At 33.3% G+C, this 23,592-nt stretch overlaps 1 protein-coding gene across 1 annotated transcript in view; it reads left to right on the forward strand.

Annotated features, from left to right (window-relative positions):
* Positions 1–21,158, forward strand: part of LOC111047872 (serine/threonine-protein kinase SIK3 homolog) — an 81,984-nt gene extending 60,826 nt beyond the window's left edge. The window contains exons 13-24 of the mRNA XM_039425697.1: positions 760–888; positions 2,139–2,298; positions 3,552–3,652; positions 4,860–4,990; positions 5,958–6,124; positions 9,223–9,390; positions 11,402–11,565; positions 12,835–12,997; positions 14,224–14,391; positions 15,626–15,760; positions 16,695–17,032; positions 17,836–21,158. Coding sequence (XP_039281631.1) covers positions 760–888; positions 2,139–2,298; positions 3,552–3,652; positions 4,860–4,990; positions 5,958–6,124; positions 9,223–9,390; positions 11,402–11,565; positions 12,835–12,997; positions 14,224–14,391; positions 15,626–15,760; positions 16,695–17,032; positions 17,836–17,949 — 1,938 coding nt within the window. The 3' untranslated portion in view covers positions 17,950–21,158. The remainder of the gene's footprint in view (positions 1–759; positions 889–2,138; positions 2,299–3,551; positions 3,653–4,859; positions 4,991–5,957; positions 6,125–9,222; positions 9,391–11,401; positions 11,566–12,834; positions 12,998–14,223; positions 14,392–15,625; positions 15,761–16,694; positions 17,033–17,835) is intronic.
* Positions 21,159–23,592: the final 2,434 nt, after the last annotated feature.

Below are 23,592 nucleotides of genomic sequence, written 5' to 3' on the forward strand. Positions count from 1 at the left end.
AAATTTGTCATCTATCTTTCACGTAGAATAAAATCCCACCTGTAGATACTCAGGGATTTTGTGTCTAATTTTTGTTGATAAATTGGATGTATACTCTTCAAAATTAATCAAATTGAATAACTCATTTTATAAATTAAGACGAATATATCTAGTTCATTTGATTAGTTTCCATCACGTATTGTCAAACATAGGAATCGTAGAAGTAGCTGTACCCGACTGCATCTTAAACAATATGGAAACAGTTTTGTAGAATTCATCCATGTAAGGTTTCGCGGTGTTTCCTTGTCATCATGCTCAACTCCGTGCATCCTTTCATCTGCCTTATCCTAAATCTCCCATCTTTCATCTCATCCAGGATAAGATATCTTGATTATAAAACAATATAAAAAATCTTAAAGCACCCATTATTTTATAAAAAACTTTAAAATAAATAGTTTATTTTTTTAAATAAAGGGTGCTTTATGATTTTCTATATTGTTTTATTAATTTTAAAAGTAACCCATGTCAATGAAGTGTTTTTATCTTGATTCAATATCTTGACATAACATAATTCATATTTTCATTTATTTACAATGCAAATGAGACTAATTTAATAACATTGGTAGATAAAATAATAAGTTAGTCCTTGTGCTATTTTTCTTCCAAATTTGTAGGTGACACAGTCCAAGCCTTACCCTCTAAGCTAAGCTTTTCATATCACAATGTGCTGAATGAGTAATGGGAAATGTGAAACTAATTCTGAATCTTATTTTGTTACAGTTTGGTGATGCCGATGTTGAAATGCCTGAAAGGACTCCGACAAGACCAGACGGAGGAGTTACACCTGATAAGTACCATGTCACCGCTAGAAGGCATACGGTTGGTCCGGGAGACTCAACTCACGAACAGGTTAGTCATTTTATTCTATTTCTCAATAATATGCAATTCTCTGTGATAAATAAATAGATTTTACTGTCGTAGACCAATATAGGTAATTGACAAAGTTATAGTAATACAATTATAGAATAATAAAGTCAAAGTAATAGTTTAAAGTCACAAAGTAGAATTACATCAAGTAGAATCGAAAAACTGTGTCAAACAATAGAAATATCTCAAAACCAGCCACTCAAAAAGTATTTTTTTTTAAATAACAATTTTTTACACCATTTGATATCCAATGGCAACTTATTGTACATTCTTAAGCCGATGCTGTCATAGTGTTTCATGCTTATGACAAGACTTTGATGTAGAATATCAATGTGGTCTTTTTTCCTACTGTCATAAGCATGAATATTGGATCTTTTCTTCATTTGTCAATGTAATTTTACCTGATTGATCTGGTAAAGTGAGACTTTACTAATCAATTAACTTATTGTGTCTCGTTCCTCGCACACAGGCTTTACCCATGTGAGGAACCTTCTTCAAGTTTTGTATTATGTATATTGTTTGTACTTTCTAAGTAGAAGCATAAAGATAATTTCAATTTCAATTGTACAATATTCAACTTCAGCAGAAACGAACTTTTTCGTAAAAACACCTAAGTAGCCTTGTGATTTATAGTAGTTGCTCCAGAACTGCGAAAATTACTTTGTATTACTAACATAGAATTATTATCAATATAACGACTAAAGATAGATTTACCATTGTTTCTTTTCTTTCACTTCAATGAGAGTCTGTAGTTGGTGAGTTGTGTTTTTTCTGGCTCTAAATTTTGTCAAATTACGCAAAAATGTTTCAATTAATGGTGATTTGAGTGTGATATTTTTGTTTTTTATTCTGTTTTCAACTTTCAAAATTTAACATTCTTAGTTTTCGTTGTTTTTTTTAGTGAAAATGGACTAAATTTTAGAAAAGTGAAACCATAACCTTATTTCGGACTTTTAAATTTGGGAGAGAAATAGTACAAGGAGTATCCTTAGTTTTTTCTCCCAATAAGTGCTACTTAGTAGAAACTATAAATAAATAAATAAATCCACTTGTATGAAATACAAATTTGAATTAGTTCCATCATTTATCTATTTATAGCAATGTTCAATCAACTTAATATGGAAAGAAATTGACAAGATGTCCGTACGATTTTCACTTTAATCCGTCTGAAAACGTAGTTTTCTGTTGAGTTATTCTCTGTTTTATGATGATGATTATGACTTGTCGAACAGGTGTTGGAGGCGCATTACATGAAACAAGGCGATCAGCCGTTGAACATCTTTCCGAACACAAATCTGCCACAGAACATTCCACTGGTCCAGTACCAGCCCCCCCACAACTTCACCATCAAGGATCAGCATCTGCTGAAACCGCCTCCTGTATTGGGCGCAGGTAATTAATTCAATATATTAATAAAGGATTACTTGTATTATTTCATTTCAGACACGATATTTATTAGTATTTCCCCCATTATAAAGTGTCAAAATTAATTATTTTGTAGTAAACAAACAATATTATTTACTCCTACATAATAAATTTGCCAAAATATTTACACAAACGAAAAATAATGTGTCAAAATTAATTATTTTTTAGTAAACAACAATATTCTTTACTTCAATACATTTGTCAAAATATCATAAAAATAATACTGCACAAACGAATCAAGATTACTAGATATATTGAATCAAAGTGATAAATTACCTATTAATTTATTGATATTGATAAGTATTCCAAAACTGACAGAACAACACCAGTAGTGATCTCTATTAAATTAGAAGTTCAACTACAAATTGAAAGATTATCTGACAATCCACGCTAGACTTGAGGTGCGTACAGATATACGCGCCGCGAACATGAGCAATTAACTTTTAATCAGCTGACTATATCTGTATTTTTACAGAACGGTAAAATACAGATATAAAAAGCTTGGCATCAGCTGATTAAAAGTGAATTTCTCATGTTCGCGGCGCGTATATCTGTACGCACCTTTAAGGATAATATCATAGAAAATAATGAAACAATAATTTAATCCCTAATGATCACTTAAGAAAAACTGTAAGAAGATTGAAAACACTGATCAGAATTTGATAGATATTTGAGTTAAAACTGATCTGGCGCTGATCAATCTGCTCAATAAAAAATCTATCTCAAACTCCAAAGAGGAATGAGTTTCCTACAGAGTTTGAACTCTTGGTGTCAATTTTACTATTTGTGTTTGGTGTTAATTTGAATTATATGTCGTACTTCTTTTCCCTAACAAGATGTTTGCTCATTGAATTCTAGGCAAATCTAAAGCTAAGGATATGATCACATTGAATGCATGTATGTGCAATTGAACGTGAGATCACGCATGAACAAGCGCGCCGATGAGTAACAAAATCTGGAAAGAGGCATAGAAACACGTAGTGACTTGCCTGTATCTGCTCACACTGAACGCCACCAGCAAGTGCACGCGTTCAGTGTGAGTGTCCCTATGTCTCTTTCCATTTGTTTGTTTTCTAATCAGTTTGTTTGTATTTTGTTTCTAATCTGCCTTCGCGCTTGGTCATACATGATCTCACGTGCATCCAATGTGATCATACCGTGAAACTAGTACAGAAATACTAGATGCAAGTTGAATGAAATATATTTTATTTGTTTTGTAGTTGGTGGTTTTGGACGGAGAGCATCAGACGGTGGTGCGAATCTACAAAGCTATTGCCAAAGGGCTGTCAGTCAGCCAGGAAGCCAAGAGGAACTACAGCTGGTAAGCTTCAAATTCATCAAATTAAAGTAAATTGTTTTTATTCTTGAAAAAAACACTTTTTTGTCATGTTCACATTATCAGATTTGTACACAGGTCTGCAGTTTCGTGTTCAAACCAACATATCTTCAGCCGTACTGGTGTTTCTATATTTTCATATTTGAGAATTTTCATATTCGCATGAAAATACTTGAAATAGCAATAAATCATGAAAGAAAGAATCGGTGGAAAATCCTGGAAACGTCTTATTAGACGTCTAGACAAGTGAGAGAAGAAGTACACAAGAGATCTTTGTGGATACCAGTCAACAAGTTCCGAATCAACTCAATTTGCATCAAATTGTAGCAAGCAAGGGCAAAATAACATGATCGGCTTTGTTCGTTCACATTGTAGTTTCCTTGTCAGTATCAAATCAGCAGTCTTCTATCTCAAAATCTCGCTGCAATTACTATTCTACATGGTATTTCCAATGCGTTCATTATTCAAAATATCGGGGCGCCCACCGAGCTTCGCTCGTTATCTATTTATTGATAAACAGAACACAATTTTTTAAAATGATTGGGGAAGGACTAACAGGCACAGCCCAAAACTGTTCTCCCCCGAATTTTGATTTATAGACTTAATATTCCAAAAAGTAGGCTATGTTCATACACTTGAATTCAGGTCCAATTTTCAGTCCAAACATTTTAAAACAGAAAAGTTCTAATTTAGATTGTTTACAAATCAAATTGAATAACACTCACTAATCACTTAAAACTGTAAAATAACTATTAACTTTGAAAACTATGATATACTCTAATTAGAATGATATACCATGTCATGTCAACAAATCAGATTATTTTGATTAAGTCGATTAAAATTTCTAGATGATATTTCTCGTGAGATAGGCTGATTGATTCAACAGCTGAACATAATTCTGTCTCTCCCCCACACAGTCACCCGCATCTTCTGTTATTGACAGACGACGAAATTATCATCTGTTTTCCAAGGATGAATAATTATTTTCCTTTCCATGTCCTTCAGCGAATGAGTTTTCCCAGGGATGAGACCCAGTGCAATCGAATTTTATATCATAAACCTTCTATGTTCCAAATTTCGTGAAAATCGTTAGAGCCGTTTTCGCTTAATATAATAGGATGTAAAGGTTTTCTCCTTGATAATGATGATGACGATTATTGATAGATTTTTTAATGATGATGATTGGTTTCAGTTGCAGCCGGGTAGTCCTGCTCTGGCTCAGCGATCTCAGCCCATCAGTGGCACTGACCAAGAGTCAGCATCGCCAACCATTGATCTCACACACGGCCAAATGGACGAGATGCAATCCGAAGATGTTAATAGGTAATTCACCAATAACCCAACTTATCAAAAGTATGCTATCATCCACAAGAATATCCAAATTTATTACATTTCAATTTATCTGCGCTCAACTCAATAAGATACAAATTTTTAATTAAAAACACGTTATGATTATGATAATAGTCCCCTGTCTCCAATTCAAGTGCTAAAAGTAAATTAACTTATAGCTTATTGATAACTCTCAATTATATTTATAGTTATAAATGTAAACTAGTTTGTTAGCAAGAGATTCATGCAAAAATGATTATTATTATGAATTGATTATGGCTCTCATTCTATTGTATTTCGTAGATCATTTTCAGTTCAGGTAGCACTTCAGGCTTATTTGGCTTAACTTGAATTTAATGTTATGGGGTTGACCAGATTCATTCCTCCCCCCCCATATAATTAGCTGATAATACTGAACTCACATTGAAATTTAAAATGTGCTCCATAGTCTGTTACTGACTTCTGATTATAATTTTTTCCATATAATCTGATTTGAACATGGACATAACTAAGATATTTTGACTATTCATGAGAGAAAGTATTGAACAGAGGAAGTTTTTGCGTTAACCTCTTACTTTATTTTCCATTAAATTATTGTATTTTTTCTTCATCCAGTAAATAAAATAATCAATAATACAAGATTTGAAATGGGTGTAATATCTCACGATAGACATTATTTTAGTATTCAAAGGAAATAATTATTCTATTCTCAATATATTACAATCATTATCATCATATATAATTATTCAATACACCATATTTTTAATTCTAAAAATAAATGTAAAGTTATGGAAGTGGATAACATAGATAATAATTATATGATATCATATTTTTATGGTATAAGTGCCCTCGTACTTACATTTTTTGCAGTCACTACATGCAATTATCAAGTATCAAAATGAATAAATAATTAGATGAATATACAATAAGTAAAATATAATAATATGATTGTGATTTGTAGGTATATGCAAGGTAGGGGTAGCACGAAACGACACACACTGGCGCTGGCCAACTCGGAAGAGGCGCAGAGGATAGCCAACCAACAGCAAGCCAATGCCTGCCAACAGTCCGGCAACCAGCAGCGAACGAGGCGAAGTGGTCTCCTCACTGTCATGGAGCGGCCTCCCGGTAATTTATGCTTGCTTCTCTCATCTTCCTGGTGTCAAAACACCTCTATATCAAGCTCGACTACTCTTATTCAATCTACTTGATATTTTTTCTTATTCACAAGTTCTTATTCAATATATTTCATGTTTTCCCCATTTTTATTCAACATTTATTTTTTAATCTTTTTGATATTTTCTCTTATTTTGATTTGTTCTTTTCAAAATCAAGCTTGACTCCCTATCTGCTTTCTATAATCATTTACGGTACTAAAACTGTTGTCGAAAGACGTCGATAAGGATGAAGCACTTATGTTTGGTACCGTATTCCCTTCCTTTTGATACTATAGACATTTTCAAATTATAAATTATAGTTTTATCACTCAAATAAAACTCTCATGCTGAGTTGCACTAACCGGGATAAACTATCTTCAAGGCTATACAACAGGCTTTTGAAAACTTTACTAATAAATTTCTCAAATATCTTCAATTAGATACTATCAACTTTAACTATTCAAGCTTAAGGCGCTTCAGGTTATTTCAATAGTATCAACTGATTCTATTCCGACAGTTATTTTATTATCAGCGCCTAATGTTGAAATTTATGTAACATACCATTTAAATTTGATGACAGATAGATCTAGTCAGTACAAAGTAGTTGTACTGATAGTTGATAGAGATAGATAGTTGATAGTTGATTGAGATAGATAGTTGTTAGGTACATCAAGATAGTCTTCAAGATAGTTGATCCCGTTCAGTGCAATCCATCATCAGATCTCCATTATTTATCTACGAATTGATAAAATAACAGCAAACACTAAAATAGTTATTCAATAAACTAATGCTTGTGGCATTTTCACGTATTCCTTTTCTAAAATTAATATGTATGGTTTTCCTACACTTTCCATGTATTTTGTTGAACTTTCGATTTTTAATTCATTATGAGTAGTAGGGGAGTATGATTTTGTAACCACCTATCGTCGCTGAAAGGTAGGTTTTGTTGGATTAGGCAGTATTTACCTATTCAATACTTTTGTGGTTAGAGCGATTAGAAATTCTATATTTAGTTGCACATTTTTTATCAATGTTTATCTGCATGTTAATTGCACAGCTTAACGTTTTCTGGGTTGACTATTATTCTCTGTGTAATATTTGATTTCCTAAACACAATTACCTTCATATTTCTCATTTGAATGTTGATAAGTTTTTCTGCACCATCAAGAAAACAAGAAAAATAATAAATTTTATTTGTTGGGTACACGTAATTGTATTATGTTTTTCAATTTGATAGTTATTCAAGTTGTGTTTCATAGAAGATAGTATAGATTATTGGGCCTTTAATTTTTTAATTATATTATGAATTATCATTTGTTTCTTTTTTACACCGAAATTTATTTATATAAATCCAATCTCTCATCACGTTCAATTGGAAAACCCTACCTCAAACCATATTAATGCTTTTCCAAGAACCATCTTTCCAATACCTTTCAAAAACTCTCTGAGTAAATGAAAGTTAATTTTGGTAATCAATTGTCTGTCGATTCGTGATTTTTATTATTATTAGCGTATGGCTTTCAATGGTGGGGAGACCCAAGGGGTAGTTCCACCTCGCCGTATATAGTCCAAAGTTCCCTAATGGAAAACCGGACACTAAGGTTATAGTGAACACAATACTTTAAATTTACACTTTTCACTTCGAAATAACGTTTATTTTGATGTTAAAAAGTTGAGGAGAAAATGTGAAAGACATTGAACGATTTGATTTAATAGTAGTGCATGTGTTAATCATGTTTTTCACATGCAGCTAGGTCAGAAATATTCGTGATTGATTCATAATCATAATTCATTCAGTTGAGTAATTTCATATGAAAGAACTCGTCATATTGACCTAGGCCCTATAAATATGATGATACTAGGAAATATTTGTTGGTGAAGGTTTTCTGATAGGAAATGCACTCTCACACTTGTGGCTTCAAAGTGAAAAAATCACTGCTTTCAAAAAAATTATTTCAAATATCGCAGCTATTAATCACATTGACAGTGCTGTAACTCAGAGCTACCATCCACTATGGTGTTGGTTAACTATTGGAATCATTCCCTGGGTTTTTTGGGACATTGTACTCGGATACCAATTCATCTTTGTTGAATAAATTAGTATTTCAATAGTTGTGAACCGGATCTTATTCCAAATGTTTAGGAAAATTTGATATAGGCTTATGCTACCGAAGAGGAGCTCTAGAGCACATTATACGGCATTACATCGTAAGAATATGCTGCACATACAGTATACGCAGAAACGTATAATCCTGGACTTGTTTTAGAAATCCAGATATTTCAACAACGATGAATCAAAGCGACTGTCCAGCACTATTTATTAATCTTTCAAGAACCTAGAGACTAATAACAATTTTGAGTTTTAGAGTTTCCCCCAATATACTGTACTCTTCCAAACCTAGAGGTTTAAAGTTGTGATTATACTAGGGTATTTTATGAGGGGGAATGTCATTATTATAAGTAACAAGGGATTTTTTGAAAAACGAAGCTACCTATGGAATAATGAAAATGAATATTGAACCATTAATACCTTAGTAAATACAGTATTCATAGCAATACAGTACATGGAATAAAAATAATCAGTTCTCAAATCTCCACCAAAAAAAAGGACTAGAGAAATTCCTGGTTATGGAATATTTGACACTGATAAATCATACACTGTGATGCGTCTGCACTGGTGTGTTGAGTTCACTGAGAACTGCACTGGATTGTTGTGTTCTAACTCATCATTTCGGTTTTTCATCTCACCAACAGATATTTCATGTATCTAGTTTTTGAAACTAACCGTATGTCTTTCATTGGAGTTCAAGCATTACAGAAGCCTTCTAGCTGAAAATCTGTCTCAATTTATTGATAGGGATAAGAAGGTACGAGGTCCGATTTATGATTTAAGATTTATGTTGTTTTATTTTGGTAGAGTCGAGGCAAACTTCAGCTAAACTCCGGTCTCGATTGAAAGTGATGAGTTTTTGGATAGGGGGTGTTACTTTATGTTGTTTTACTGTATTATTTTGTTGATTTTGTTTGAGTTGGCAAGATTGTTTGTTATGTGTGGCACGGTACCCGTAGTGATTAGTCCCGAGCTGATCCTGGAGGTGGAGAACCGGATGAACCGTCAGTACAAGCCGTCGTTGGCCGTCTACGGTCAACCGTCGGTGCGGCCCAGGAAGCCCAACTCGCTCCGCAAACCGCTCGCTTCGCATCTGCCTACCGTTCAGGAACAACACAAGTATATAGGTATATCAAGCTCCACTTATGACGTTTTCAACCTACCAGTTTTCCAGTTTTTACATTTTCTAAATACATTCAAATTAATAATAAACTAAGCCTATAATTAAAAAAAACTAACCAGTATTAAATTTTGTATAGACCTCAGCCTACGATGCAGGAAGAACATAATAAATTTATATAGATATCTCAAGCTCCTCTCTTGTATATTGACTAATGTCGTTTTCAACGAGCTGGATTTCCATTTCCTTTTTTCAAATCTATCCAAATTATAATTTTGTAATCTATTATTCTATTAATTTCAAAAAAGGGTACTATAATTCTATTTTATAAATAAAAATAAGTAGCCCTGAATTCATACATTTTAAGAAGCTATTAAAATTAATAATTAACTTCTATAAATAAATCCTTTGGAGTTAAGTGATTGGACGACACGACTGAGTTTTTAAAAATTGAAACTTTTATTAACACTACAAAAATACCGAATAAAAGAATTTAGGGAGCCGAGTGCTCTCGTCAAGTAATCCTTTGGATTTATTTTATGAAAAACACGACATGTTTTTACATATTAACTGATTAGCTATTAATAATAATTTGACACTATGGAATTTTATGTAAAAATACCACCATGACTCACAATACAACACTGTAATGCGTTTACTTTCTCCAATGGAAATATAATGGAAAGCTGTTTCGTTGATTATGTGAAGTAAGTTTTATCTGTGGAGTAAGTTTAATAGTAACTTTTTTATAATATCTATGAATTCTGCTCGAGTAGTTGAATGTTTTTGCATATATGTGTATTATATTCTAATCATAGTTTGGTTTAGTGTCTGTCTGTTTTTGCGTTAGTATTTGATGTGTGTTTATATGCATTCCTAGTCACTTTCATTCATATTCCTGCTGTACTTGTTTGTGTATTGTAGTGTTTTACATTCAACTCTATCGTAGTTCTAACCACTGTATTTCCAAGTAAATATCTAAAATAATTTTTTGTTGAGAATTGAGGAGTGCATTTCGCTCCTAAGGAGGAGCTTCATCAGCCCCCTAAAATTATTCCTTGGAAATATCTATCTTCAGAACCTAAACTTGATTACCGAACTTTTGAAGCCCCAATTAACTTATTTGCGAGTTGGAGATAAATCGTAGCAATGTCCAACACAACCAAAGGTTGAATCCAGGGAAAAGATAGGATGGCTAGAACCCTATGTCTCTTTTAAAATCTCTTATTTCCAAGCTACTATCACTATAACAAATGTAACAACCTTTCCAGAAGAAGTTTCTATCTCTACTGAATTTTCATCCTCAGCTTTTCATGTGGACGAAGTTGATAATGCTCATGATAATCCCCTTGCTTCACCTATTTTCAAAATATGCTATTCGTGCTTGTGTATAATATGTATGTATGCATTACTGTATATGTGAAGCTTATCTATCCCACAGCTTTCTCTTTGTCAGCTTCCTTCATGTAAAATACGAAATTTTTATCGTTATATATGCTTCCTAACTCAAAATAATAATGTTATTAACATGTGCAGTTGTTGATTGTCTACAGTCTGTTTCGGGGTGAGTATTGTGTTGTAAAATCAATTCAATTGTCCTTTATAATGATCAAACTTTATGTATTTATTCATTTCATCATTCTCAGTCATTTAATTGGATAAAGAAACAGTTCATGAATCAAAACATTGAAATTTTAATGATTTAGGAATGCTGACCATATTCAGTCGTATGGTGGAAAATAACACATAATTCATAAATGAATGAGATGAATATTAAACTTCTACTAATGTTATTGAATTGGTAAAACCAATACTGTAGCCAAAAATTTTCAGGTTCAACTATCAACTAAAGATAATTGATTATTGTCACATTGATTAGATTGGAAAAATCGGAGAAATTATTACAGCTTTCACGGCTACCTACCAATTTCATTTTATTCGGGGATTGATTTCCGTCGATGCTTAACATGATATTTTGATTACTTTCCAATAATCTCTCAATTTGTGCTATTCGATAGGTAATTCGAGAGGAGGAGAGTCGTTGAAAGACAGTCCAGTTCTGCATTTGCCAGGTGAAAGGTTCAGTCCTGTGAGGAGAGCTTCAGAAGGTTCAACAGTGCAATGTATGAATTCTGCCGAAACATCCTTACGAGCTCTCCAGTTAGAACACCAGCAATTGCAGGTACTTCATCATCTTTTAATAATAAGTTTACTCTAACCTTCTAAATATATGTTTGTTTGTCTTCACATTATTATATCCGTTTTCTATTTTTTTAGATCTAATTTTTTAAAACATTGTCTATTGAGAATTAGCCATTGGCTAGGACAGGTTTAATTCCTGGCGTGGCTGATTTGTATAGAATTCCTCATCACCTTGTTGAGAAATCCAATAAAGTAGTCATTCAAGGAAATCTCCTTATTAAATTAGATTCAAATTTCCCATTATTCGTTTCCTCGATATTTATCTCAATTTTGGAATTCGAGAATCCAGTTCATGATAAGTAAACTATCCATTGGAATTTCAAATTATTGTCATTGTATACCAATGTCTTTCTGTCATTTATTGGAAATACTCTACTGAGTGCCGTTTGCACAATGACCGTTTAAACTAAATTTCATTCAAACTGGTTTTAATAAATATCAAGTCTCGTTCGTTATAATGTAATTCATTTTGAGCTTAAGCCACCAGCTGATTGAATTCAGTTTAAGCTTTGACTGTGCGAACGGCCCTAAATGTTGAATTTTTATCATCTCAATAATTCTTATTTCTATTGAAAAATTATTTCAAATATCGGGGACCGAGCTTCGCTCTGGAGTACAAAAGCATAAAAAATATTACGAAATAAATTATAATAATATGTATAGCTCAAACAGAAATATTCTATATAATCACAGTGAATTGAGATTAATTCCCAGAGGAATACAAAAATTTCCCTCACAAATGCCCGGTTGCACAAAAGCCGGTTAAATTTAATCCTGATTAATTTCTTTTGAATTAAATCAGAGAATACCATTTCAAAAAGATGGTTCTACTGGAATTAATCAGGATTAAAAATAACCCTGCTTTTTTGAACCGGCACTAAGTACCTGATTGAATAATTACAAAAGTTCAACAGCTGACTCATAATTTTGCACAGTCCCACACACATGAACTCGCTCACTCACTTCCATCATCAACAGACGACGAAATAATTATTATCAGCTGTTTTTCCAAGGATGAATAATAACTATCCTTTTAATGTCCTTCAGCGAGTTTTCCCAGGGATTAGACCTAGTGCAATCGAATTTTTATATTATAAACCTACTAAGTTCTGAATTTCGTGAGAATCGTCAGAGCTGTTTTCGAGATCCGGTGAAATACAAACATATAAACAGAAATTGCTCGTTTAATAGTATATGATTTCATCATTATTGTATGACGTTTTTGTTGAATAAATGTTTGTTATTGCAGAAAAACAGCAACTTGTTGAATGACAGCCAAATATTAGCCGATCTCCAATCGAAGCACTTCCTGGACATGCAGCAGATGAGGGGGAGTCCGTCACTGGGCAGTCCGTCCCCCTCTCCTCCCCACCAGTCCATCAGTGGTTGCGTCTCTCCTCTAACTCCAGCTGGTCAGTAATCAAACTATTTATTATAGTGATAATAGAACAATAGTTAAAGAATGAAACAATAGTGTACTGTAGTGTGTAGTAGAGAATAGAATATCATTTGTTTGGAATTATACCATTTGATGATTTTGTAAAACTCCTCAGGGAAATTCATGTTCAGTTCATGCATTTCAACTCATCAATTCCACATAAAAATTTACAGTAACTATTAAAACAGTACACGTTCTACATAGAGCAATACCACCACGGTACCACCGCGGCATTTTTCAAGCTGCAATGATCAAATCCTATCTCCAGTGGTAATATAATAAATTAATAACTAATGTAATTTGCGAGATGCCAAACTACATTCTACCGTTTACTTTTGACTTTTGAATAAATTATTCCAATTCTTTTCTCGCTTTTCCGCCCATTTCTAACACTTAGATAAGAAACGTTCTAACATGCCTAAACCTTGAGTTTTCTGGTCAAAAGGACTCGACATTAACGATCATTAATTGAAAAAATAACCATAGGTCGAATAAAAATTCGACTGAGTCACTGTCGATGTTGTAGAACCGTTCCTTATTGAAATAAAAACACAAATATATCGCCAAATTCTACTGTACCAAATAAAATTGTAGAATTTGACGATATATGTGTGTCTTTATTTCATTATAGGTCGAATAAAAAATGTTTATAAATCAATCGAAAGCAGACTTCTCCTCATTGTTTCGATATGGATAACTAATTTTATTACTAAATCTAATGATTCCGAGAGAAATAGTAGCCTATTGAAAAGAAACTGATACTTTTAGAGAAAGCTTCTAGAGAACTTTAAGATACTAGAAAAAGATACTTTTATCGAAAGAATCATTTTCTTTTAACCCTTGTTGAATTACAAATTGAAATTCCCCACACGGCGCTTTGCTATGTGGTAAAAGTGACTTCAATTATTTGCTATGCTTACTGTTTTTATTGAATAAATGAATAGTCCATTTATTCATTTTTATTTTTTAGAAATTTTAATTTCGTATTCGCAATTTTACATAATCTAACAACGCTGATAGAGGGCAAAGCAGGGTGGAGGGCATAGTCTCAACTACATTTTTTCAGACTTGAAAATCTAACTGGAGATAGTTGTTATTGAGTAAGCAGAGTTTATTTCATTTTTTTCAATTTAACTAGTATATTATACACTTTAGAAAATATAAAATCTATGAACTGCTGCATGATTATTCATTGTCCAGGTTCGCCGATCCACTACTCGGGTGGAGCAAGTCCCAGTAGGTTCGTGGTGGATGGCAGTGGAGGGGGAAGTGTGACGTCATCCTCTGGCAGCAGTGCACTCTCACAGCATTTGCAGCGGCTGCAGCTGCAGACTGACTACTATCCGCCTTCCAACGCTGTCACCCAGGGTGAGTTCGCAACCCACCTAAATCTATTCATCTGCCATCATCATCAATCATCATCACTTAATACATACAGAAGGGAAACGCGACCAGAATCGTGTTCCAAATCTGCCATCTTGAAGGGAAATAGATTTAGCCAGTGCCACCTAGAGTGGCAATGATTTAGCAGCTCCTTCGGTCTCAAGTTATCAGCTGCTCAGGTTTGTCGCCGTGTCAAAGAATTTGTAGCTTGTATCAGAATAATTTATAGAAGTCTCATCAATCACTGAATACTGAATTGTAATCATGAATATACAGTATAATATTACGAATATCTTAGATATAATATGTATCAATAAAAATTGTTTAAATGTATTTTAAGATCTCATTATATTATGAGTGTGATTTGAAACTATAGTGAGGTCCACGTTATAATGACAGTGTTTGATTAGCAATGGTATTGCTATCCTTGTCTATCATTCAACAAAGCGGATAGGGCTATCTCTTTCTCGCTTTGCTATGTTGCCAAATCGTCTTTTAACAATGTAGAATTCATAATTAGTTAACAAAATATTTCATCTTAATTATGAAAATTCATTATAAAATTATTGAAAAATATAATTTCTTGCTTAATAAAATATAATTGATTATTTTAAATGAGAATTAACAGTATTAATACTACATCAATAATCATAGTATATCTTTCTCAATTATTTTAGAAAACATTCGTATAGCTGGAATATTTAGGTGGCTCATTGGTGTAAGTGATAACGCGCCGGTAAAATAATCAAGAGAACCCGAGTTCGAATCTCGACCGGGGCAAAAGTTTTTGATCGCAGCACAATCAGATAGAAACGGCCACCCTGTCTTTCGAGGACGATAAACCGTCGGTTCCGACTACCTAAAAAGTAGTCGTCATCTCTCATCATCATCCCTCTCACTCATTACCTACGCACAAGCCTAAGAGCTTATGTGGGCATCACACTCAGTATTATTATTTGTATAGCTTTTCGTTGGGTAAGAGTCTCTTATGGGAAGGTCCCTTCAAGTCTGAATATATAATTTTATAATTTAAAATATATAATTTTAACATGGTAACACGGAAGTGACCTGGCTAAACACTTTTGGTCATATCTGGTATCGAACTCGGGACCTCTTGGGTGCTATGCAAGCACTCCATCCACTAGTTTACTATCAATTGCTGTGTTCCCATGTATCGAATAAAACAAACGTAATAGGTGATGCGTTGTTTCAATTGCAGGCTCTATAATCCAAGGCACAGCGTACAGTGGCAGCAATGGCAACTGCATGCCCTTGGACCTGAGGATGCAGCAGCCACTCCACCATTCCAGTCCATCGCCTCCGCTCACTATGATACAAGAAGAAGTTTGGCCTGGTCAGTGTCTGTCCCAATTTATATTATTCAGAATGATGATAAATAATTAATTAAATTATTGATTTAATAAAGTATATTATCCAATGATCACAAATGAATGAATGAATGAATGAATGGATAAATAGTTCTCATTGTATTGAAAAATCAAATTGAATTATTTCTCGCTACCCACTTCATAGAACTCTGTTAATACAGAAAGAAGCTATCCAAAAACTATATATCTCGTACATCGTACATTTGACGAATCCACATCATATTCATGCATTACGCAGTTGTATTAGAGAAATGATCAATAATTCATTGTAATTGAGGATAGCTTGTGTTCGAGAAATCATGGAAAGAGTTAATTTAATCAAAACCAGTATGTTCGTTCCCCGTGCTATAAATACAACTAATTAATTCTCAGTTTTTCAACTCCATATGAACGTTTAGATCGGGTATAAATTAAACATTTATCAACCTTTTATGGGATCTTTAAAAATTAGTCGTTTCCACACTCAAGTTTGTTGTCCTCGGATTGGCTATTCTTAGCTTATTCTAAGCCATTTTTGAGCGTGTAATCGAAAAAATTCGTTTGATAAATCGCTATTTCATCAACATAAAATCCCCTATTATATAAAAAAAAACATTATAAAGCTAAATCTTATCGTTGTTTTCAATTAGATTTTTGTTGCAATTTTTGGGTCCATATGCCTCATCTGGGTTTAAACGAAGATCTTCATGTGAACCTATATTAGGTTATGATATGATGTAATTATCAGATAGTTGCTATCCATCTATGTCAGCACATAGCATACAGTCGTTATATTAATGTTCAATATTTGATGTTTAATGTTTAATATTCAATGTTAATATTTATTATTTTTAATGTTTAAATAGTGTTTATTTTCTTTTTAATGTTCAATACTTAGTGTTAATTATGTTTCGATTGCAGGCGAGCCGCACACAGTGAAAACGCAAACAGGCACGCCGGCGATCTCAGTGACCGACGAGCTGGGTGACCAGCGGATTCTGGCGGACTCGTGCGACGCATGCGCAATGCAGCACTCGTGCAGCGAGGAGGACATCCCGGCGCTGTTGAACTCTGAACATCTGCAGAAGACGGTGAGCGGCTCATTCGAGGTGGCTCTGTCCGAGTTCTGCTCGCACCTCGCCACACCCGACATCCTCGGCCTCGTCGAGAAGGCTGTCACCGCCACCCTGCCTCCCACCTGCCTGCACTCGGTGGGCAACGACAACACCCTGGCGCTCGAGTATCCCTGCGGACTGCAGGTACACTGTCGCTAATTGAAATCAATCATTGGGACAACCTGATTGAAGGCGATGCATTATCACTAGACTGATCAACTTGAAATTTTGCCTATATGTTCTTTATTTACCAAGGATGGTTATAGGCGTATTTTCAATTCTTCAAGATTTCATTACGTCAAGTTTTAAGTCTGTCAAGTTTTTAATTGGACCCTTGCGGAGCACGGGCTACCTGCTAGTTATTAATAAGTATGAGAGAGAGCCACTTGCCATATTATTAAATTGATACTGAAATTGATACTCCCCTCTGTCTGATAGTATCTTGTTTTTCTTCAATAAATTGAGAAATTCAACTAGAACACTTGTATCCGGCCTCCGTCATTTTGTGCATAGAAAGAACGTGATTTGGAGAACCCGGAACGCCTAACCACTCTCTGTGTGCACATACCCTCAACCCAAGATTGTTTCTCTCCCGAATTTGACAATTGGAAATCTGTACATTAGGTCAAAAGTAGACTAGATTTTCTAGTCTTTCCTTAGTTGAGCTGCCAATAACCAAAGTTTAAGAAAGTTATGAATAGTAAATTGATAGAGAGGGTTTCTTATTAAATGAATGAGTGTTTCTTAAAAATGCGAATGATGTTTCCTGTTGTATCCTAGAGAAAAGATTTCTCATGGTGTAGGGCGTATATGTTCCAATTTTCACTGTTAACTCAAGCCGATATTTGTCAATATATTCACTTTCTTGATAAGGGCTACTTCAATTTATGTAAAATGGATCAAGCTAGAGGTCCTTGGCCTTGGATTGATTGAATGTTGTGTTGCAGGTAGAACTGCAAGTGCTGTCGCACAACACACAGCTGAAGATGCGTCGTATCTCGGGCGACCAAGGCCAGTACAGCGCGCTCTGCCATCAGCTGGTCGCCTGCATGTCCAGCTAATACAGGCTCAAGCGCATGCGCACTCACGACTGACCGTTGCACACCCAGAGACGAGTAGGATGAGCTGTAGAGGAGGAAGCTAATAGAGATAGGTAGGAGAAGAGAAGAATGCTCGATGACCTTGAGATATGCATTAGCTAGGCACTTGCCGCATTGCAGGAGGAAGTGGCGGTATAAGAGGAAGCTCCTAGAGATACGCAGCGAAAGAGGAGAATGTTTCATGAGCTGTGACCTTGAGATATGCATTATCTAAGGCACTTGTCACATTGCAGAAGGAAGCTTGATAAAATATTATCGCTGCTATGCTCCGCTGTGGCGAAGGAGTTTCAAACATTGGACGGGGATCTCCCAGCTTAATCACACTCTCCAGCAGCTTTTGAGATCGGTACAGATTTGAGGGGTGTACAAAAAATAGAACGAACAGCTCTTATTCAGGAGGCAGACTGTTCTGTCTCCTTTGAGATCAATCAGACCTTGGGCTGTAACCCCAACTCACAGTTCATCCTATTTATCCCATAGTACACTCTTCGTATCTAAAATGTCATATCGTTTGATGAATTGTTGCTGTTCTTGTTTGTCTTGTTGTTCTGCTTGGGGTGTCAATGATGCCTTGAGTTGGACTCAACTTAGATACTAATTTCTATCAATTTTAACCCCATAATGACGACATACACTTATGTGGAAAATATTAAATGTATTCACTGGTTGTAGTTTATGTTTCCTACATAAATTACTAGAATTCGTGATTATAGAGTTAAAATTGATGGAACATTGCACTTTGCAATGAATGGAGAAATTCAATATTAATTTTTACTTAGTCAACTTTCACTATCCATTCCTTATATCTTTGCAGTATATTATTGCAAGGTAATTTTCCATATAGCTGTGTATAATATGGACCCATTGACCCAATCAATGTTCCTTTATTTGTTTTAATCAAAAAAATATATATTATATTTACCAATACTTTTTGAGTTGATGCAAGATTAGAATCATTGATGTTGTCTATTTTGAAAAAGTGATAGAGATATTATGCGACTGGGTTCAAGTTACTGTGTTATTATTTACTCATTCAGCAAAATGTATTGTTGTTGATCCAATCACTTTTATTATAATTATTATATTATATTATTATTGTATATTGTTGTTGTTAAATAACAGTAAGTGATACTGTATCTCTTTTCTCAGTGTAGAAGCTATACTATTTGAAGCACAAACACTCTTACTAATTACAATTCTTGATATTAAATATTATTGATGTTATTAACGTTATTAATTTTATATCGCTTTATACTTTAGTTACGTATTGTTCTATATTGATACTATTATACAAATATTGTTTGGAAATTGTAAATCAATGAAATTTGTTTATTTCACTTATTTTAATGTTTGTGTTCATGACGTTATCATTATTTCATCTTCGTTGTTTCTTTTTATTTTGTTGATATTTGAGAATTTTATTCAAACTCAATCGATTCCAAATTTTATTCGTTTGATAAGTTTTGAATTTACCTTGAAAATTCTTATTTTTTTCATCTAAACGTTTCCTATCTGGAAGTTATTTCCTTCTAAATCCATTAAAAATGTATTATTATGATGTTTTGGTTATTGTCTTGTGCAAGCTCTTCCATTTCTTATTAATGCGTTGAATAATTAAGTTTATAGACTAGGAGATACTGGTCCATAGCTGCTGTATTCTAATACAGGACCCTTAATTATTATTTGGTTACAATTTGTTTTATTTTTAAACATACTGGATAACGTCAAGCGTATGTTTTTTGGAAACTAATAGAATTCTATATTTTAATTGTATAATAGGTCTTTTTAATCTTTATCATTCCTAAAAAAAATCTACTTAATTTAAATAGTGCTTATAGACCTCACATAAGAAACTGTAAGGCTGAATGTCCGGTATTCATAATATATAAAATAGCTTCTGCTGTCTGCCGGAAGATAGCTTTCTGTCGGTTTTAAAGAATTTCTCCCATACCATCATGTAATTTGATGTTGGAATATTCCTTTCTCCTTGGTACAATCAATGTTTTTAAATGTATATAAACTACAGTATATTCCTTATGATAAAAGTGCAATTTCAAAATAAATTTATATATCGGCTCCTGCCAATACCATCAGTGCTTTGCTTCGAACGAACACATTTCCTTTTTACAATTTTTTGCGTAATGTTCAGCTATAAATGATTTCCGAATTTAGTACATACGATCTATACCAAATTTCAACTGAGTGTAAAATCATTAAGTTTTCTGTGATTGAATTAAATAGATAATTGAATCGTAGCATATTACATAACTTTAATAGGCAATCATTATGAATGATTTGCTGAATTAATTTTAAATATTTCATGTTGAAAAATGAATGCGTTGTTTAAGTTTTCAATTATTTGTTTGTGGACTTTGTGTATAGTCTATTATTAAAGATACTCAAATATAATTTTTTATCTCAATCATTATTGATTAGTGTGTTTTATGTCTAAAATGTTTTAAAATTTGTTTTCAAAAGTATACAATAATTAGTTATGAAATTTTTTATAGTTGTACGGAGTGTCAAAGGAAGAATCTGTTATACTGTAGCTGCTTATCCTTTTTATGAAAACATATTCATTTCGAAGTTTGGAGAATTACAGAAATTATTAAATAATTACAGTAACGTACTTTATTCCTTCCTGTAGGTACTTCTTATAATTACTTCGGTGGTACAGTACAATTTTCTTATGAAGGAGACGTGCACCTAAATCAGTAGATCTTGTCTATCACATTTTTAATTGATTTTTCTCGACTAATTTTTTTATTCTTCCATCATCCTGTCTCTGAAAATTTGCAGAACCTTATCATAAATTAGAAAATCTTTAAAATTAATTGATTATTGAAAATGGTTCATGATAATTGATAAATATGTTCATGATAGGAATAAGTTTGTACGGTAGACCTTGTGCAGATTCCTCTTGAAAAATACTTCATTCCTTTCTCGCGTGTTCATCAATACTGACTCGAATCTAGTTTTCAAATTCAAAGTTTTCAGTATTCGATGTTAGTTATCCTATTTTTGTTAACCTTCAAATCTCTGTGATTATTGTAAATATGAAAATTAGTGAATTGTAAATAAATGTGATATCTAAATATTGTATATACTGTACTTGTATTGAATAGTTCGTTCTTGGAAATAATATGAGATTATAGAACATCGAAATAATAGTGAAGTGATTTTCATTGTGTTCTTTAAAAAATAAGCTGATGTTACTTATTATGTGTTTGGAAACTAATATTAAGTTACTTGAGTAGTTCAATTATTGATTCAGTTGCAACGCCTGCTCTTTACTATTACACTATACAGCCTTTTGTAGCCGTATTTATGAACTTGATCCTGATCAATCCACCCAGAACTATCCCAGCCAAAAAATACGAATTCAGTATAAATGTGATAGTTTATGCTGCAAAATGTCTTGGGAAAGTTAAGAATTGCATGGATTCCAATGAAAGACCTTTACCGATGTTATATTCGAAAAATAATCCTCTACCTATTGCTTATTTATTTACAACAATATGGGAGCATACGGGAAAATCCCAAAATTGCTTCCCAATCAAAAAAATACAATAATCACTTTACAAAGAAGTTGAAAATTGAGAGAAAGAAACAAGGAAAAAATTATATTACTGAAGAAAAAAAAAATGTTATGTGAAACTAAATATATTGAATACTAGAGACTATACTATACTAGAACCATATACAATACGGTATGAGAAAATAATAGGAGAGGAATCAAGACTTGTTCAGTAAATGGCAACCTTTATACATCACATTCATGATAGTCCAGTCACTATAATTATACATTGGTGCATGCAATTTATATTGTAGTTACTACAATATAGTAGTTATATTGTAACTACAATATAAATTGCAAGCACACCCCCTTTTTTATGTCTATATTGACTGGACTATGACCATTGGATTGAAAAATACCTCTATTGAAATCTTACCGTTTCACTGAAAGACCCGAGTGTTGAACTCGACACAGCACTTTATCAGCTCGTAATCATCACGGTTTTTTCATTAATAGTTGAAAAGTGATACGATCAAAAAGAGCAAAACATTTGAGACAAAAGAGTTTTTCTTATGAATGTCACACCTTCAAGAGCGGATATCTCGAAAACTATGGAAGATGAAACATTATTTTCCAGATGAAACGTGAGATTTTTTAGGCTTTAGTTTTGCGGAGGATGATAATGTTCGTAACACGGATAGTTTTCGAGATAAATGCGAAACAAATTAAAGCTACCCAACCTTCCTTTAGCACCGGGAGTAGTGGTGAAGGCTTTTTATATGTTAACTCCTAAGCTCCGGTTCCACAAAAGTCTGTTAAATATGAATCATGATTAAATGCCACGAGAAACAATCAGAGAAGGCTTTTTCAAAAATGTTGATATCAGATAGTTAGACCTTGTGATCGAATGAGAAATAAGCCTATAAAAGTTATCTCACCAATCCAATTATTCTTCACCTCATTCATCAAACTGCTATTGTATTCTACATAGACATGTTTCTTTGGCAGCTTATTGATTTTTTTCTATTATTAACGATATACTTGAATTTAAATAAATTTGATAGGCTAATATTCATATTTTATCGATTCATTATATCTGAATATCACATCTATGACTACATCAGTACATCATGACTACACTGTGCCAGAAGTGAGTAAACCTATCACAGACTTATTGAAAACAAAACCGGTTATTTTGTAGGCCTCCATCATATCCCTCTTCTCTGCTAATTCTTTTTAGCCGCTTATCAGTTGAATAATCATGCCAATTCTCGGTTTTTACTAATGTTCCTCAACTACTTTTAACTTTTTCAGCGTCCACTCAGTTGAATTATTCCAAATCTCGTTTCTGTTAATATCTCTCTTCTTTGAGTTCCTTTAGCGTTCTCTCAGTTGAATTTCGTCAAATCTTGTTTCCAATCAGCTGCCTGACCTCTTCCATTAGCTTTGGCATTGACCATGACCATGATATGTAATTTTGATCCTCAAATAATACACTTTCTACTTCTTTCAATCGATGTTTTTCTCGGCAACCATGGACGCTGACGATTTACTGCTCACATTATCAGTATGACTCTCATGCCAGAAACAATTGTTGTTGGTAATTTGCGTCGAATACCATAGAATGAACATAATAATATTGATGCGGGACCGGTCTCCAGAGGCAATAAAAAGAGAACCTGTTCAGCTCAGTGTGTGGTCATCAATGAAAATATGCACACTTAAAACTACTTGTTCATAACAACAATGAGTCATGAATGTGTTAATAACAATAATCCTCTGAAAAGGAAACAATATTTTTTTTAAATAATTAATAATTTAAAAATTCTATGGTACATGCATTTGCTATTGATAGGTACGGTACGGTATTTGCTTTGTTCAACTTAATTAAGCTAATTTTGACTCGCTTATATTTCAGCTTATTTTATAAATAAATGAACTAACAATTTAATAACTTTATGTTTTGCTGAAACATATCACTTGATTTCTTAGAACTTTAGGTCATTTGCTCTTAATATTATATGTCTATTTTAATTTCTTCAACCAACCCTACTTTCTCGATAAAGCAGAAGTAGGAGTTTTAGCCC

The sequence above is a fragment of the Nilaparvata lugens genome, chromosome 4, assembly GCF_014356525.2.
Source record: "Nilaparvata lugens isolate BPH chromosome 4, ASM1435652v1, whole genome shotgun sequence".
NCBI lineage: Eukaryota > Metazoa > Arthropoda > Insecta > Hemiptera > Delphacidae > Nilaparvata > Nilaparvata lugens.